Source organism: Dipodomys spectabilis, unplaced genomic scaffold (assembly GCF_019054845.1).
Source record: "Dipodomys spectabilis isolate Male_0828 unplaced genomic scaffold, ASM1905484v1 ptg000140l, whole genome shotgun sequence".
In the NCBI taxonomy this organism is placed as follows: domain Eukaryota; kingdom Metazoa; phylum Chordata; class Mammalia; order Rodentia; family Heteromyidae; genus Dipodomys; species Dipodomys spectabilis.
The window spans coordinates 39,523,167-39,539,575 of record NW_024870817.1 but is presented as its reverse complement, the minus strand read 5'-3'; the positions used below and the strand labels follow the sequence as shown (position 1 = coordinate 39,539,575).

At 35.4% G+C, this 16,409-nt stretch overlaps 1 protein-coding gene across 1 annotated transcript in view; it reads right to left on the bottom strand.

Moving 5' to 3' along the window:
- Dhx29 (DExH-box helicase 29) overlaps positions 1 to 16,409 on the bottom strand; it is a 49,819-nt gene that overhangs the window by 30,313 nt on the left and 3,097 nt on the right. Inside the window, exons 2-11 of the mRNA XM_042690751.1 lie at positions 15,882 to 15,955; positions 12,891 to 13,004; positions 11,583 to 11,712; positions 10,654 to 10,799; positions 8,722 to 8,850; positions 7,185 to 7,311; positions 6,349 to 6,504; positions 4,233 to 4,398; positions 3,575 to 3,698; positions 938 to 1,552 (exon numbers count right to left, since the gene is read on the bottom strand). Of these exons, the coding sequence (XP_042546685.1) occupies positions 938 to 1,552; positions 3,575 to 3,698; positions 4,233 to 4,398; positions 6,349 to 6,504; positions 7,185 to 7,311; positions 8,722 to 8,850; positions 10,654 to 10,799; positions 11,583 to 11,712; positions 12,891 to 13,004; positions 15,882 to 15,955 (1,781 nt within the window). The remainder of the gene's footprint in view (positions 1 to 937; positions 1,553 to 3,574; positions 3,699 to 4,232; positions 4,399 to 6,348; positions 6,505 to 7,184; positions 7,312 to 8,721; positions 8,851 to 10,653; positions 10,800 to 11,582; positions 11,713 to 12,890; positions 13,005 to 15,881; positions 15,956 to 16,409) is intronic.

Below are 16,409 nucleotides of genomic sequence, written 5' to 3'. Positions count from 1 at the left end.
AAGTGCTGAGATTATACACAAACTATATTGGTAATTTTAAACGGAAAAATGTGTTTTTTCCAAAGTGCTGAGGCAAAAAGCTATTCATCTGGCTTCAAAAACCATAATACAGTTATAATAAATGTTGAATTGACTTATAAAATTATCTTAGAGCAAAATATTGAACTACTCAGGAACAATTTTAGGGAAGCTTCTATAACTTGTCTACTTTTCTATGAAGATCTTATAAATCTTGAACCATTATACGCAGATCTCACACTAGTGGTTCCTAAAGAGAATCCTGAAGCCCTATCTATTCCTATCACACTTTTTCTTACTTTTCAAATAATTTCTATCTTATGTACATGCATGCCTTCCCCTTTAAGGGTAGAAACTATCGTTGGGGGCCAGAGGATCACACCTGTAATCCTAGCTATTCAGAAGACTGAGATCTCTGAGCATCAGAGTTCAAAGCTAGCCCAGGCAGGAAAATCTGTGAGATTCTTATTTCCAATTAACCACTAGAAAACTAGAAGTGGTGCTATGGTACAAAGTGGTAGAGTGGTAGCCTTGAACAAAAAGTTCAGGGACAGCACTGGCAAAAAAAGAAAAAAGAAATAAGAAAGTACCGTCTCAGAAACAAGAATATATCATCTCTACTACTCAAAATAAATAATTTAATATCAACTGTAATTCAGCATATTCTAACCATCTTAATCATTTATGGATACATTCCACAGGACAAAACTTGAGATATGATAAAGTCGACTTTGAATTTGTCCATATTCCTTTCTTTTATATAGAAATTTAAAAAATTGAGTTACTACAAGTATATATTTCAAATGTAGAGCATTTAAAATATGCCTGAAGTATCAAGTCTGACCAGCAGGTAACAGACCCTGTATAAGTTCCATTTGAATCCCAAGAGCAGAGGTAACATCATTCAATAGTATCTTACCCTTCCTCCAGGTCCATTGTCACAGCCTAATTCATCACACACTCTGGTAGCTAAACTCACTGCCGAGATTCTTCGGGGCTGGGTACAGACAATGTTACATTTACTTGTTCCCCATTCATTTAGAAGCAAATCTTCCAATAGAAAATGTGGTACTTGAGTGCTTTTACCACTTCCTGTTTCACCTGCCACAACCACAACCCGGTGCCTTTTAAGAGTTTCCACGATTGAATCTCTGTGTTTGAACACAGGTAACTGTTGTCTTTCCTTTAGAAGTTTCTGATACTTAGGTGTGCTTTGCAACTTTCGAAAGTGGTTTCTAACAGGTTCCAAATCTTCTACATTTGCTGGTTCCAAGGATAGTGCAGAAAGGTCCTCATCAGAAACTAAATTTTCCCAAGAATCCTCAGGATCTTCAGAGTTTTCTTTTTTCTTTTCAGAAAGCTGCTGCTGTTGCTGCTGCTGCTGCTGCTGTTTCAATTTATTCAAAAGTCGGGCAATAAAAAGATCACGTGGTTTATTGGTTTCCATTTTATTTAATTCTTCCCTTTTCTTTTCTGCATCACTCCATTCCAGCCAAACATCTCGGTAAGTGGGAGGGAGTAACTGATGAACAGACTACAAAGGAAAACAGTTTTACTTCATTATTAGATGTCGAAGTTCAATAGATTAGAATTTACAAGAATAGTTATTCATAAACAGCATATCACATTCAAGTTTTTAAAGTTACTAGTTGTGTGATGGGGAAAATAAGTTAATCTCTCTGGCTTCACTTTCTGCATTTAAAAAGACTAGTAACAAAGTCCTGTCTCCGCCCTCCAAGGCCAGCCTCCTCCCCCCACACACTTTGAGTATTAATTTAGCACATGTGAAGAGTTTATTTCTACAGTATGGCAAACTAAAGAATAAACGTTAACTATTTATTTCTGCAGTTGGGCTAAATAAAATATAGATGAACATAAAACTTAAACCTAACACTCTTTGAGATTTGGGTAGTTGTATACAAGAAGAGACCAATGCACTACATGAGACTGAATTAAAGTTTTTCAAATTCTGTGCCTCAAAGAACTCACAATTATCTCTCAAGTAAACATAGCTTATGATAACTTATTTTACAAAATAAAAACATTAAGAACTGGCAGAAACTAAGAAGTATAATAAGAGTTGCACTTAAATGAGCGTCTAAAATTTTTGTTTGTTTCTTACTTTCTTGCCCGGGCTGGTTTTGAACCTGACCCTCATATCTCAGCCTCCTGAGTAGGTAGGATTACAGGCGTGAGTCACCAGTGCCCAGCTGAGTGTCTAAAATTTTAAATGGTTCTATCTTCTCTAAAGAAAGAAAAACAAGCTGGAGGTTGATGGTGGCTCACAACTGTAATTCTAGCTACTCAGGAGGCTGAGACCTGAGAATTGCTGTTCAAATCCAGCTGCAGCAGGAAAGTCTATGAAATTCTTATCTCCATTAATTACTAAAAAGGCCCAAAGTGGAGCTTTAACTCATGTGGCAGAGCACTAGCCTTGAGCAGAAAAGTTCAGAGACAAGCCCAAGGAAACACATGCACAAACACACATACACAAATAAAAGATTAAATAATACTGTGTTGATAATCCAAATTTTAAAGAGTATCCTGTGTTCTCTTAAAGAACTACTTTCTAGCCAGGCGCTGGTGGCTCACGCCTGTATCCTAGCTACTCAGGAGGCTGAGACCTGAGGATTGTGGTTCAAAGCCAGCCCGGGCAGGAAAGTCTGTGAAACTCTTATCTCCAATAAACCACCAGAAAACTGGAAGAGTGACGCTGTAGCTCAAGTGGTAGAGCACTAGCCTTGAGCTGAAGAGCTGAGGGACAGCGCTCAGGCCCAGAGTTCAAGCCCCACAACCGACAAAAAAAAAAAAAAAAAAAAAAAAAGAAAAAAAGAACTACTTTCTGTAGTACTTTTTTTTTTTAACTTTTTCTTAAACTGGAAGTGTACAGTTGGTATAACCTGAAATTAAGTGTCTAAAATGTCTAAGTTGAGAGGCAATATAACATTAAAGGAAAATAAACTTAAAAGAAAATCTCTTAAATTTAACCAGTTCGCACAATTATTTATCTGTAAATGATCCAAAAGTTGGAACTTTTTCTTTTAGACCTGTAACTTAAGAGAAAGACTGAGCTATGTTTAAGTTGAAAGGAAATGAAATTATAATCAGAAATGAGGATTAATCAGAAGACATACACAGTAAAACTGGAACAGAGGGCCATAGTAAAAACTATCTTACAAATACTAATTATATATATAATTCTAATACAGGCTGAGCATCCCTTATCCAAAATGCTTTGAGATGTGAAATGTTTTGCCTTTGGCTTGAGGATATTTGCATATACATAGAGGTATACATAGGAAGTTAGAACTCAAGTCTAAACACAAAATCCATTTATGTTTCATATATACCTTATAAACATACCCTGAAGATAATACATAACATTTTAAAATAATTTTTTCCATTCAAGTTTCTTGATGTCAAATTTTCCACTTGTCATGTCCACACCTCTCCAAATTCAGATTTTGAAGCAAACAGTTTTAGATTAAGGATATTCAACCTATACATAAATTAGTCCACAAATGATTTCTGAAGTATCTAGGCCTAAAAGTCTTACCTGACCTTTCACTAAACGATAAAGGGCTAAAGTAGCTCCCAGGTGCTGAGCTTGCATGCCATCCTCTGTTAAAATTGTAGGACACACTACTAGGACATCATCTTCAGACTTGACTACTCTTACCCTAAAAGAAGTTAAACAAACAACTTTTTAAAATTCCTGAGGCTGGATAAAAAAACCTTTAAGTTTGAATTACTTAGAAGTGTTCATGGAAGGCATTGCAGTATTTATTTATTTATATTAACTGGGGTTACCCAGGGGCTCTACCACTTGAATCAAGTCTCCAGTCATTTTTGCTTTAGTTTTTTTTTCAAATAGGGCCTTGCGCTAGTCTGGCCATGATCCTCACTAATATGGCTCCACACAGTTTGGATGATAGTCACACACCACTTTGTAGATTATGATGGAGTTTCACTAACTTTTTGCTCCAAACTTTTTGTTCTAGACTTGAACCTCAATCCTCCAGATCTATGTTTCCAAAGTAGTTGGGATTATAGGCATAAATGTTATACCTAGCCTAGATGATTTATATGCACTATGAACCCAAGATAGGGGATTATGCATTCCGCCATGTCCATTTAATTCATAAGAAATAGAAATATTTTCACTTTACTTTTTTTTTTTCTAAAAGTTCATCCAGTTAACCAGGAAAACATACCTACATTTCCAGTATCTACCTACTGCAACTTTTTCAAAGGAAGGGTTTGGACTCTTGGGAAGATTCTTCCTAACCCAATCAATCAGAAATTGTTTGGGAGATTTTCCAGTCCAGCTTCGAGTTGTATAGTCAAAATTTCTTACATCATGGGGTTCTTTCTTTTTATCTAGAACAGCAGACAAAGATTCGTTTTTAAAATAGCGGTTATGCAGTAATATAAATTCTCTTTTGAGTGATTGAAATCTTCCCGTTTTTGGGAACATCATTTTCAGAAGAGAGTAGATAAAGATAGGATAAAACGGTTTGCTTTTCCACAGCTGATGTAATTCTTTTTTTTTTTTTTGGTCGGTCGTGGGGCTTGAACTCTGGGCCTGGGCGCTGTCCCTCAGCTCTTCAGCTCAAGGCGAGCGCTCTACCACTTGAGCTACAGCGCCACTTCCAGTTTTCTGGTGGTTTATTGGAGATAGGAGTCTCACGGTCTCTCCTGCTCGGGCTGGCTTTGAACTGCGATCCTCAGATCTCAGCCTCCTGAGTAGCTAGGATTACAGGCGTGAGCCACCAGCGCCCGGCTGATGTAATTCTTTTAATGGACTATTGAATCATATAAAATTCTGAATCTTTGAAAGAAATTATCTTGAGAAATTGATGTATTCTTACAAAATATCTATCAGAATGACATTTGGTAGGTGCCCTATCATTAGTCATTATAAAAATATAAACCAGAAGTCTTATTCCTTCTTAACACAGCCACTGCCATCATCATCATAAGCTGTAAAGTACAGGTATTTACTATTACCTAAAAGGATTTTATGGTCCACCTCTGCTTTTCACTTATAATCCTTCTCCATAACTCCCTATATACTGTGATCACAGTAGCCTTCAGACAATTCCCCAGATACTCTTAATATGTCTGGCCTAATATAGCAGTCATGTGGTTAGTTAAGTGTTTATTTTCTCAGATACACTAACATTTTTTTTTTTGTTGTTGTTGTTGGTCATGGGGCTTGAACTCTAGGCTTGGGCACTCCCTCAGCTCTTCAGCTCAAGACGAGCACTCTACTTGCCTGAGCTACAGCGCCACTTCCGGTTTTCTGGTGGTTTTAAGGAGACAAGTCTCACGATCTCTTCTGCCCGGCCTGGCTTTGAACCATGATCCTCAGATCTCAGCCTCCTGAGTAACTAGGATTACAGGTGTGAGCCACTAGTGCCCGGCCACTAACATTTTAGGTCTTCATTACTCTTATTTTGCTAGTAACTATCATATTCGATGGACAGTGGAAATACAGCCTTTCCATTCTAGAAAGCTCTGTTGAAGAGTTATGGTGCAAACATTTCCTTTCACTTTAGACTTCTAATGTAGTGTCTCCCTTCTTTGGAGGTTCTTTCCAGCAATTTGTCACCAGGATAACATCTAATCATTTTTCAGATGTCAAGAGTTAAATATCAGTAAGGTATCCCCAGTCTAAACTAGGTCATCTTGATTATCAAAAGTCAATGTTTTTTTGAGACATCACAATTTTAAAATATATACTTATTTGTATATTTAAAGTTACCTTTCCTAAAGAAGGAACTGGGTTATTTTATTAATTACTGTACACACGGCACCTATTATTCTGCATAATAAAGATTCAAAACAAATGTAAAGAATTATGTAGCTAGAGTATACAGATGGAAAAAAAAGTGGCAAGCTCCAGTATGAAGAATACAAGGTATCTCAATGTCATAGAAAAGTTTTTGGCTTGTTACTAATGTCAATAAACATGGAGTCAACTGAAGTTTGTGTCCGATCCTAAGCAGTGAAAAAAAAATACCCCTCAAAAAACCAAAACCAAAATAAGTTCGTAACAGGAAACTCACATTTAGAGCTATGGTACACAAACAAAGCTGGTACAAATTAGGAGAATGCGCTGTACGTGAGACTGAAGCACAGCATTTATAGTTGTGAATACTATGTAAATGAGTTATTATGGTTTTTCCTACTTAAAAAAAGAAAGTATGACTTCATTGCCAATATTAAGAAATTGTAAGAATGCAAAGGAACGAATTTTATAATGCTATAATCTTTGGTATTTTGTTATTAATAAATTACACAGGGACCACTTTTCCTTTATTTTACCTTTTTGCTCTTCATTAACAGCAGATTTTTCAAATAAATTAAAGTTCAAAGCATTTTCTTCTTCTGTGACTACAGGAGGCTTTTTCTTTTCATTTTGCTGATGTGAAATTTTGATGGCTGGATTGAATATTGGATGGTCTTCTAAAGTTTCCATTTCTGCCAAGGAAAAGATGTCTTTCACGTATTTGTATTTATGCCCTATTATTTTGCAAAAATGGTTTAAAAACAGGCTTCTGCTTTTTCTTAGAGTCAATTACTTAATAATTGTTACTAGGTAGTTTGTTAGAGGTTAGAGATAATTTTTAAAATTATTTTATAATTATAAAATTATAAAAGCTATTAGCTTTTATAGGTAATTTATTTAAAAGATGTAATAAGTAGGCCTGCAAAGAACATATTCATATGAAATAAATACATGTAAGATTGCATTTGTGTTGCTTTCTTGAATGGAGATGATATTTTATAGTATAAATCTATAGTTGGCAAGTTATGGCCTGCAAGCCAAATCCCAGGCCCACTCCCTGTTTATATATGGCCTGTGTGTTAAGATAGCTTCTATATTTTACCAATGGTTGAAAAACTATAAAGAATACTTGGTGACATGTGTAGCTAAGTTTCCATAAAGTTTGATAAGAACGTAAGTCTTCATTTTGCTACTATCTATGGCTTCTTTTATGTTGTAACAGCAGAGTTGAGAAGTTATGATAGACCGATCCACAAAGTCTATGCTATTTATAACCATTTGCATTGCTACAGAAAAGGCTGGACACTCTCAGCTATAAACTGTTAGACAAGAACAGAAATATTTTTCCATTTAGGAGTTTGAAAATCTTTACCTCTTTGAAATTTCCTTATTTTTTCTTGAGCTTCTTTTTGTCCTTGCTTGTTTTTTTCTAGTTTAAAGGAAGCTGCTTGCTCCTTTGCATCTAAAAGTTTTGCTGCAAGGTGCAAGTATCTTTCATTCTGTTCCAAATAAAACAATGAGGAAGAAATGAAAAAAAAAAAAGATTAGCTTATCTATGGCCATACAATGTCATCAAAGAGCAAATCTACTTTTAGGAATTTTTCATAGAGAAATTAAAGAAATGGAAGTTATACATTAAAAAGGGGCTTCTGAGAAAAATGTGCGTAACAAAGTTGGGTGCTGGTCACTCATGACTGCAATTCTAGCTATGCAGGATAAGTAGCTCAGAAAAGTCTGTGGGACTCATCACCAATTAACCACCAAAAAACCAGAAGTGGAACTGCAGCTCAAGTGATAGAGCCATATTGGCTATGTATAACAGTGTTTATTTACTATGAACAAAGATACTGTAAACATTTGTCAATGTTTATAGTATAAAAATTTTACACTATAAAAATTTGTCAATGATTTCATTTTTCTTAATATCTATAAATGAAACCACTCAGTTGGAGGGCATTTAATTTTATGTGGATAAGCCAACAAGTCTTCCAGATTGGAACCATTTTATATTCCTTTTAGCAAGTATGAATGTTCCAGTCACTCTATCTCTCTATTACTGATTTTCTAAATTGCAGCCATTTTGATGGATACGTATCTCATTGTAATTTTCATTCCTTTAAAGATTAAAAAACACTTTTTACATATCAATTGGCCTTCCATGTTTTTGCAAGGTGTCTGTTTTTAGAAAGCTTTTCATATAATTGTAAACAGACACATGTTATTAAATGTACATGTTATTTTCTTCCTGTAATATGCTTTTTTCATTTTAACAGTTTGAATCCTAAATGTCCTCCAAAGGCTCATTAGTCACTGGGTGCATAGGCTTGAAAACAACACTGGGATTCTAGTCTTTTTTCTGTGCTTTGCTTTCGGCATGCCATGAGGTGAGCAGCTCCTCCACTTCTACTCCTATCATGATTCTGCCTCCCCACTATCTCTAAAATGATGGCGCAGGCCTTTGACCATGGACTAATGCTTCTGAAGCCATGAGCCAAAATAAAGAGCTACACCTTTTAAGTTGATTTTCTCAGGTATTTTTCCAGTAACAAAAACCTAGCTCATTGACCTAGCAGTGTATTTTTATCTTATGATTTTTTTTCTCCAAATTATGGACTTCCTTTGTAAGAATGTGCTTTAGTGTATGTTTTATTACACAAAGAATCTAGCATACTCTTCACACATAAGACTCACTTAAAAATACGTGAGGATTATGTGTTTAAGCTCGGAACCAATATAGTTAATAGCTATGGAACAAACAGTTTGCTCAACTTTTACATTTATTTTGTTCCATCTTCTTATCAATTTCAGAGGCTCTTCTCTAATTTATAATTAGTAAAGCAAGAGTCAGAAAAGTTAAATATTTTGCCTAGTAATATCTAGCTAGAAGCACCATTTACTTTTCTACTTACAGGATCAAATTTTTCTTCCTCTTCTAAACTGTTAGAGTTCTCACTTTTTTCTCTTTCATTTTGTTGTTCTGCATATTGTAAAATCCACTCTTTCATATTTACCTCCATATTTTTTTCTTCCTTTATTGGCTAGAAAAAAAAACAAATATCTGAAAAATTAAAGTTGGAAAAAGTATTAAACTATCAAGGTTCTGCTTTTACCATTTGTTCACTGTAAAATAGAAACATAAGTCTCAAAATCCTATTATTATTATTCAGCAAGGGACAAATAAGCTAAATACAATATTTCCCTAAGTAGTCTAAACCTGCAAAATCCAAACAATATGTTTACATAAAGAGTTAAAAAAGAATGAAAAAACTATTTTTAAAAACTAATATTAAGCCAGGCACGGTGGCTCATATTTGTAATTCTAGTTTTTAGGAGGCTGAAATCTGAGGATCCAGGTTTGAAGCCAGGCCAGGCAAGAAAGTCTGTGAGTTCTCACCTCCAACTAACTACCAAAAAAAGCCAGAAGTGGAGCTGTGGCTCAAGTAGTGGAGTGCTAGCCTCAAACACGAAAGTTCAGGGACATAGCCCAGGCCCTGATTTCAAGTCCCACTACCAGCACAAACAAAACAAAAAAACCCTAACATGGTTCCTTAGAAAGTGCCTTTAAAAGGACAATGCCTTTCTTGATTTTTGATAATATGTAATGCCCCAATCAACTACCCTTCTCAGTATTCATGTCCTCCTTTAATTTTATTTCAGAAACTCTGGGCTTGGTCATGCCTCTTACTTTAACATTAGCAACTATGTAAGCAAGGGCTTGATACAATTTATACACTTTGCTCATCATCTTGAAATGCAGCTGATCCTTTGTATCTGTGAGTTCTATCAACCAACCTCCTACACAAGGTATTTAGGAAAAAATGCTGTCTGTACTGAACACGGAGACTATTTTTCCTGCTTCAATATTTCTCAAACAATACTATCTCCCAAACCATTTAGCATTCACATTATATCAGGGACTATAGTTAATATTGTATATTTCTATATTATACATAATAATTTTGAATGATTATATACATGGGTGCTATGCCAAATTTTCTGTCATTTAAGTGAGATTAGTACCTATAGATTACAGTATCCTCAGGGGTCCTAAGTTGATACCTTACAGATATTGAGGGACAACTATACTTGCTCTTAGAAGCCAGATGCTTAAAAGAAGTCTGACTTCTCTGAGGAGTATGTGAGGAAAGTCAAGAAAATCTTGTGGAGAGACCATGTGTAGATAGGGGATGAATGGCTAGTGTCTAGCAGAAGCACTAGCAATGAGAGTAAAGCAGCCAGCTTGGATATTCCAGCCACAGAAGGTATCACTGGCAAAAGAATTATTAAACTGAGCCTGCCCCAGACTATGTAATTATAAAAAAATAAGAAAAGTACTTTCTCATTCACTATCTTTTGGAGTGGTTTGTTGTGCAACAATAGATAAGTGAGATAGTGATAGTAGGGCAAACCAGTTATTTTTAAGAAAAGTAATATACAAGTCTAATGTTTACACTCTTATGAGCTATATGTGCCTCATTCTGACTTCATGAAACTTTAAATGCTTAATTCTTTTTTTCCGTGCCAGTCCTGGGGCTTCAACTCAAGGCCTATGTACTGTTCCTGGGCTTTTGTCCTCAAGGCTAGTGCTCGGCCAGATGATCCACAACTCTCCTTCTGACTTCTTGATGGTAAACTGGAGATAAGAGTCTTACTGGGCTAGCTCCATCCTCAGATCTCAGCCTCCTGAGTGATTAGGATTACAGGCGGGAGCCACTGGTGCCCAGCTAAATGTTAATTCTATTTGAGATTCAAGCTTCTATGGTTATGCCTCAGCTTCTGGAGTTCTGGGATTATAGAAGTATACCACGAAGCCCAGCCTAAATACTTTGTTCTATAATTACCTTGATCTTAGGGTCTTCTTCCCGTTTATTGGTTTTAGTTTGTAATGGAGGTGAAATAGTAGCTTGTATTTGAGGAGACTGAAATTTTGGTCTACTTTTAGGTTGTTGCTCTTCAAATTCTTGACTGAATCCTTCAGGAAGTGCATCTTAAGATAAAACAAACTGTGTTGAAAATAAACATACATATGATACATAAAACAAGTATTTGTAAAGTATACATATAAACCAAAACACAGAGAACTGAATTTTCTTCTACTTCTCATAAGAAGAAAATACTAGGATTAATTAGTTTTGTCAAACTAGAAGTGGGTGGGGATTGATTAGTTAGCCTACTACTATATAGTCACTGCTTTCACCTTTGCTAGGCTCTCAAATGCTCTTAAAAAAGATCTTAATTTTTCCACCTGATGGCTCTGTCATAACACATGGTAGCATCCTTCATCAATCACAAAAGCTCCTAGCACTTTAGTATAATCATGACCCTCTGCTTATTTATCCAAGGACAATCCTAATTTCTAAACCAAAACCTAGAAGATATAGCCTAATACGTTATACACAGGCAAAGTTTGAGAATCTGTTGCATTAAGTACATTATAAAAATAACGATAAACTGAAAAACACACAAGTAACTTTTTCTTGTATACACCACAACCTCTAAGAAGAATGTACCAGAAAGAATGAATTCAGATAGAAATATTTTGAGTAGGAAGTGGTGCTGTGGCTCAAGTGGTAGAGTGCCAGTCTTGAGCTAAAGAGCTCAGGGACAGCCCAGGTCCCGAGTTCAAGCCCCACAAGTGACAAAAAAAAAAAAAAAGAAATAGTTTGAGTAAATAATTATAACTGAAAATTTATTATAAAGGTCGATACAAATACTGAGACTATTTTAAAAAGTTTTAGAAATGGAAGGGATTTAATGAGTTGTTGTTTACCATCTGAAAGATTCAAACAGAGCCAGTCCAAAGCAGAATGAAGATCACCTCCATGTAAGAGTGTATTGGTCATGGCATCCTCAATGTCCTTTGTCTTAAATGAAAATGCTTGCAAAGCCATATATAAATCCTTTGAAAGAGAAATGTAAAAAATCACAACTGTCAATTTTCTCTTTCATCTCAAATTTTCTTCTCAGTAATTGTAAACTAGAAACTGACAAAAATTATAATTTTAAGAATAACAGGGTGGGAAGCATGACTCAAATGAAAGAGTCCCTGGTTAGCAAACTCAAGAACTTTGAGTTCAAACCCTAGTTCTGCTAAAAAGAAGAGAGAGAGAAAAAAAAAAAAAGATCTTTTTTATTGGAGGAGTGTTAAGGATATAGCTCAATGGTAGGATGCTTGCTTAGCACAAACAAGGCTTTGGGTTCCATCTCCGGTATTACAAATAATGAAAAAAGAAAATTAACCATTTATTTTACTATGCAAATATAATGCTTACAGTGTGTATGATTTCTTTCATACAATTTTGTAAAACAATTTTCATTTAACATTGTAACATAAACAACAAATCATTAGAAACTTCATCAGCATATACAGTTACATAATAATATGTCACTGGATTGGTATTTCATTATTTAGCCACATACTTTCCTATATGAACATTTAGGTATTTTTTTCCTTTTTATTATGTAAGCAGTGTTCCAATGAACGTTATCAGATATAAATATTGTAATGCACTTTCAATAGCATAAACTTTGGAGTTGGGCAGAACTGGGTTCAAAACCAGATTCTGCTTACTAATAATCTTAGGCTGAAACTGGTAAACTTTTAAAGCCTTTACTTTTGCATTTGAAAAAATGATGCCAAATATATCTACTTTGTAGGTTACAATGTCAGAATAAGCAAAGTGCTTGGCACAGAGTACAGTATAATTTTTGGAATGTAACCCAGTTTTCTTATCATCATTCCAATGTATGCCCTTGATTTAGTACAATTCTTTCCCTATTCTTGTAGATCTATATATGAGATCTCCATGAAAGTGGAAAAGGTTATTTTTAAAACCATGTATATAAGGTCTCCATGGAAGTGGAAAAGGTTATTTTTATCTAGGTAGAGATGTCATAAAAGTGTCACACTAAGCTGGATGAGGTAGTATGTGTTTATAATATCAGCACTAAGGAAGCTGAAGTGAGAGGATGGGCTACGAAGCAAGGCTCTGGCCCAGAGGCACAAGTGAGAAAGCCCCATTTCTATGCCATGCTCAGAAGTAGGGAAGTTTAGATGTACAGAAAGTTGGTAAAATACCTGTAACTTTTTGGCAGTAAGTCTTCCAGAAATCACTCCTTTGTCATTACTTTGCTTTTTATGTTCATTGATCACTCCAATAATCCTTTGCTCTAATTTGTTATTAATTACCACCTGTTGAGGCAAAAAAAAAGGTTATACCAGTTAAAGTTAAATTTTAAAGTCAAAAAGTAATCAGTTTTGCTGACTACTTATGCCAACCAAACTAAAAATTTCAGTTATAAGTCGATATAGAAAATACCTTTTTTTTATTGAGATTAACATGAATTTCTACCATCTTAAAAAAAACCTGGGACTTGGAAAAAAGCAACTATATGTGCCAAGGAACAAAAATCCTCCTATAGAGCCTCTTGATGCCAATTTCTCAACACACAGTGTCTTGTGTCATGTCGGGTGGCTATGATAAAGATTGCTAAGCCACACTAAATATACTGAATCAGAATCCCTGGAAACAGAATAGACATCTGCCTTAAGAAAACCAGCTCAAGCATAGAGCCTGACAGAACAAATGCTCCTCTAAAACTGGGGATATAAAAAAATAAAAGTACCAAAGGAAAAGAAAATGTACATATACACCCTGATTTGAATTCAAGGATTCTTGCTTGCTCAACTGGCTTACTCAGTCAGCTAGTGTTCTACCACCTGAGTTATGACTCCAGCCCTAGGTTACAAAATCTTTTTTTTTTTTAAACTCATCTTTATTTGCTACCCTTTAAAGTACACTGTGAGCGCACTACATCTCCATACACAAACTCTACTGCTGAGTGGCTTTAACGTTTTTTTAACACAAGATCTAGGGAAATTTATTTGTATTTCTCTAAATGGTACTCTTTTCTTTGGAAAACAAGCCCTGTGGAGTTCCATCAAGTTGTGTCAGCCTAACACATTTCTAGAGGATTTCTAGATGCAGCATTAACTACAAGTGATGGAAAATTAATTGGACCCTCTCTGATGAAACTCAAGCCATTTCAACAAAAAAATTTCTTTAAACATTAAGGTAATGTGTCAGAACACATCAATGACAAAAGATTTGGTCTGCTAAGGAATCTGGCTTAATAGCTAAACACTTGAGACCATAAATTGGTCACGTTACAGCTTACAACAGCATCTTCACCTGTCCAAAACCAAGGTGAAATTAGAAAAAAGCATTACTAATCTGCTTTGCCTACAGTGTTACAGTATCACTTAAAAGTAGAAAGAAATCTTATCCTCCCCTTTAAGTAGTTGTCATGCTATACAGACTTTTTAAATGTTAACAAAAATAAACAAAATCCTGGCCAATACAAAATCTTTTGAGTCATACTTTTTTCTCACATTAGCCATTTATTTTCTGTTCCATTGATATTTTAACCTCAGAAAATAAAATACTCACAAAAAGTACCTTCCCTTTATCACTTAACTGAATGCAAAACATATATTCAGGAATTCATTCTAATGAGGAAACATATAAATATATAACATATAACAATATAACCACGTATGGTAATACAAAAATGAAAGGAGAGTTAGGATACTCCATGCAGAGATGGAAAAATGCATGTAGTTGTAAAATAATAGGGGATTTGGAGAAATAATGATTTTCCCACAAACTATAGGTTCTTTTTTTTCCTTTCTTTTTTTTTTTAATGTAGTTTTGAGGATGGAACCTAGAGCCTTGTGCATTTTGGGCAAGTTAAAGCTATATCTTTGGCCCTAAAGTTTTTAAATTTTATTTATTAAAAAAAAATCATCTTTATGTGGGGATGAGAAGGTGGCTGAGTGGTAGAGTGTGCTTGCCTTGCATGCATGAGGCCCTGGGTTCGATTCCTCAGCACTACATAAGCAGAAAAGGCCGGAAGTGGCACTGTGGCTCAAGCGGTAGAGCACTAGCCTTGAGCTGAAGAGCTCAGGGACAGCACCTGGGCCTAGAGTTAAAAAAAAAAAAATCTTTATGTGGTTGTTCAAAAGGGTTCCAATTCAACGTACCAGTTTATAAGTACAATGCATCTTGATCAATGTTACTCCTACCATCATTTCTTCCCCATCTCTCAACACCTAGCCTCTCAAGTTATCTGGCATAAAATGACTATAGTCACCTACCATCCCTTTCTTCTTTCATCTTCCCTCCTCTTTACCACCACTCCCAGGACAAAACATGTTTCAACTCTGTGGTATTTGCTTTGTTAAACCCTTATATTAGTTTTGAAGCAGAGTTAAACCATAGCACCCAGCCCTAAAGTTTTAAGTGGAGAAGAGTAATGGAGAGAGAGTAAGAAAAGCATTCTAGCTAGGTGCCGGTGGCTCACACCTGTAATCCTAGCTACTCAGGAGGCTGAGACCTGCAGATCAGGGTTCAAAGCCAGCCTGGGCAAGAAAGTCTGTGAGGCTCTTTTTTTTTTTTTTTTAAAGCAATACAGATACTTTATTTTTGATATGTATATCAAAATATCAATATTGCACTAAGAAATCTCAACTATTTTTTTTTTTATTGTGAAAATACCATACAGAGGGGTTACAATTATATGGGCAAAGTAATGAGTACATTTCTTATCAAGCATTGTTGTTTCCCCTTCCCATCCCTTCATATCTCCTCCCCACCCCACCCCAACCCGGAGACCATCCCTCCCCATCCTCCCACCCCCCCATCTGTGAGGCTCTTATCTCCAATAAACCACTAGAAAACCAGTAGTGCTGTGGCTCAAGCAGTAGAATGCTCGCCTTGAGCTGTAGAGCTGAGGGACAGCGCCTAGAGTTCAAGCCCCAAGACTGACAACAACAACAACAACAAAGAAACACATTCTAAGTCAGATCTGAAAGGATGTGCATGCCATACTTAGAAGTATGGGACTTATCCATACCTTCCTATTCTTTCAGACTCTCACTGTGTGTCATGAGTTACTTCTGTTGAGCCAAGATTAACTTGAAAGGTACTACTTACAACAAATTCTTCTTACATGTAAGGATACATTTTTTTTTTTAAAGGGAGCATTTCTGGAAACCTTGGTTACTCACTTTCAAAATAGATTTATCCAGATTTGCCGGACCGCCAGAATCATTTGAAGAATTAAAACTATAGATTTTTGGACCTGTATATAACAGACAACAAATAATCAAGGCAACTTAATGATTAATATCCATTGTACCATTTTATTTTTCCTCTAAAGATTGCTAAATATTAAATATCTGATTTCAACTTTTTTTCCCACTTCACCAAATAATTCAATCTACTTTTTAGCAATAATACTCAGAACTTTCAAAAATCATTTAACCAGTTACCATTCATTTAGGTTAACCAATTTCTTCTAAAATGTCAACACTTATATATCTATTAGGTTAAATCTGTTTTCAGTTTCCTATCCTTTAGTCAGATGCATTTCTTCTTGGCATTTAGTTGAGTTGCAACTTCTTGGAACATAAGATCATTATCAGACAAGACAGGTAATTCTAAAGAAAACCCACTCCTCTTCAAAAGTAGGTTGCTAATTGAAAGGGAGGTAGGAGTTTCTATTATCTTTTTCCTTGAATTCCAGTCCAATTTCC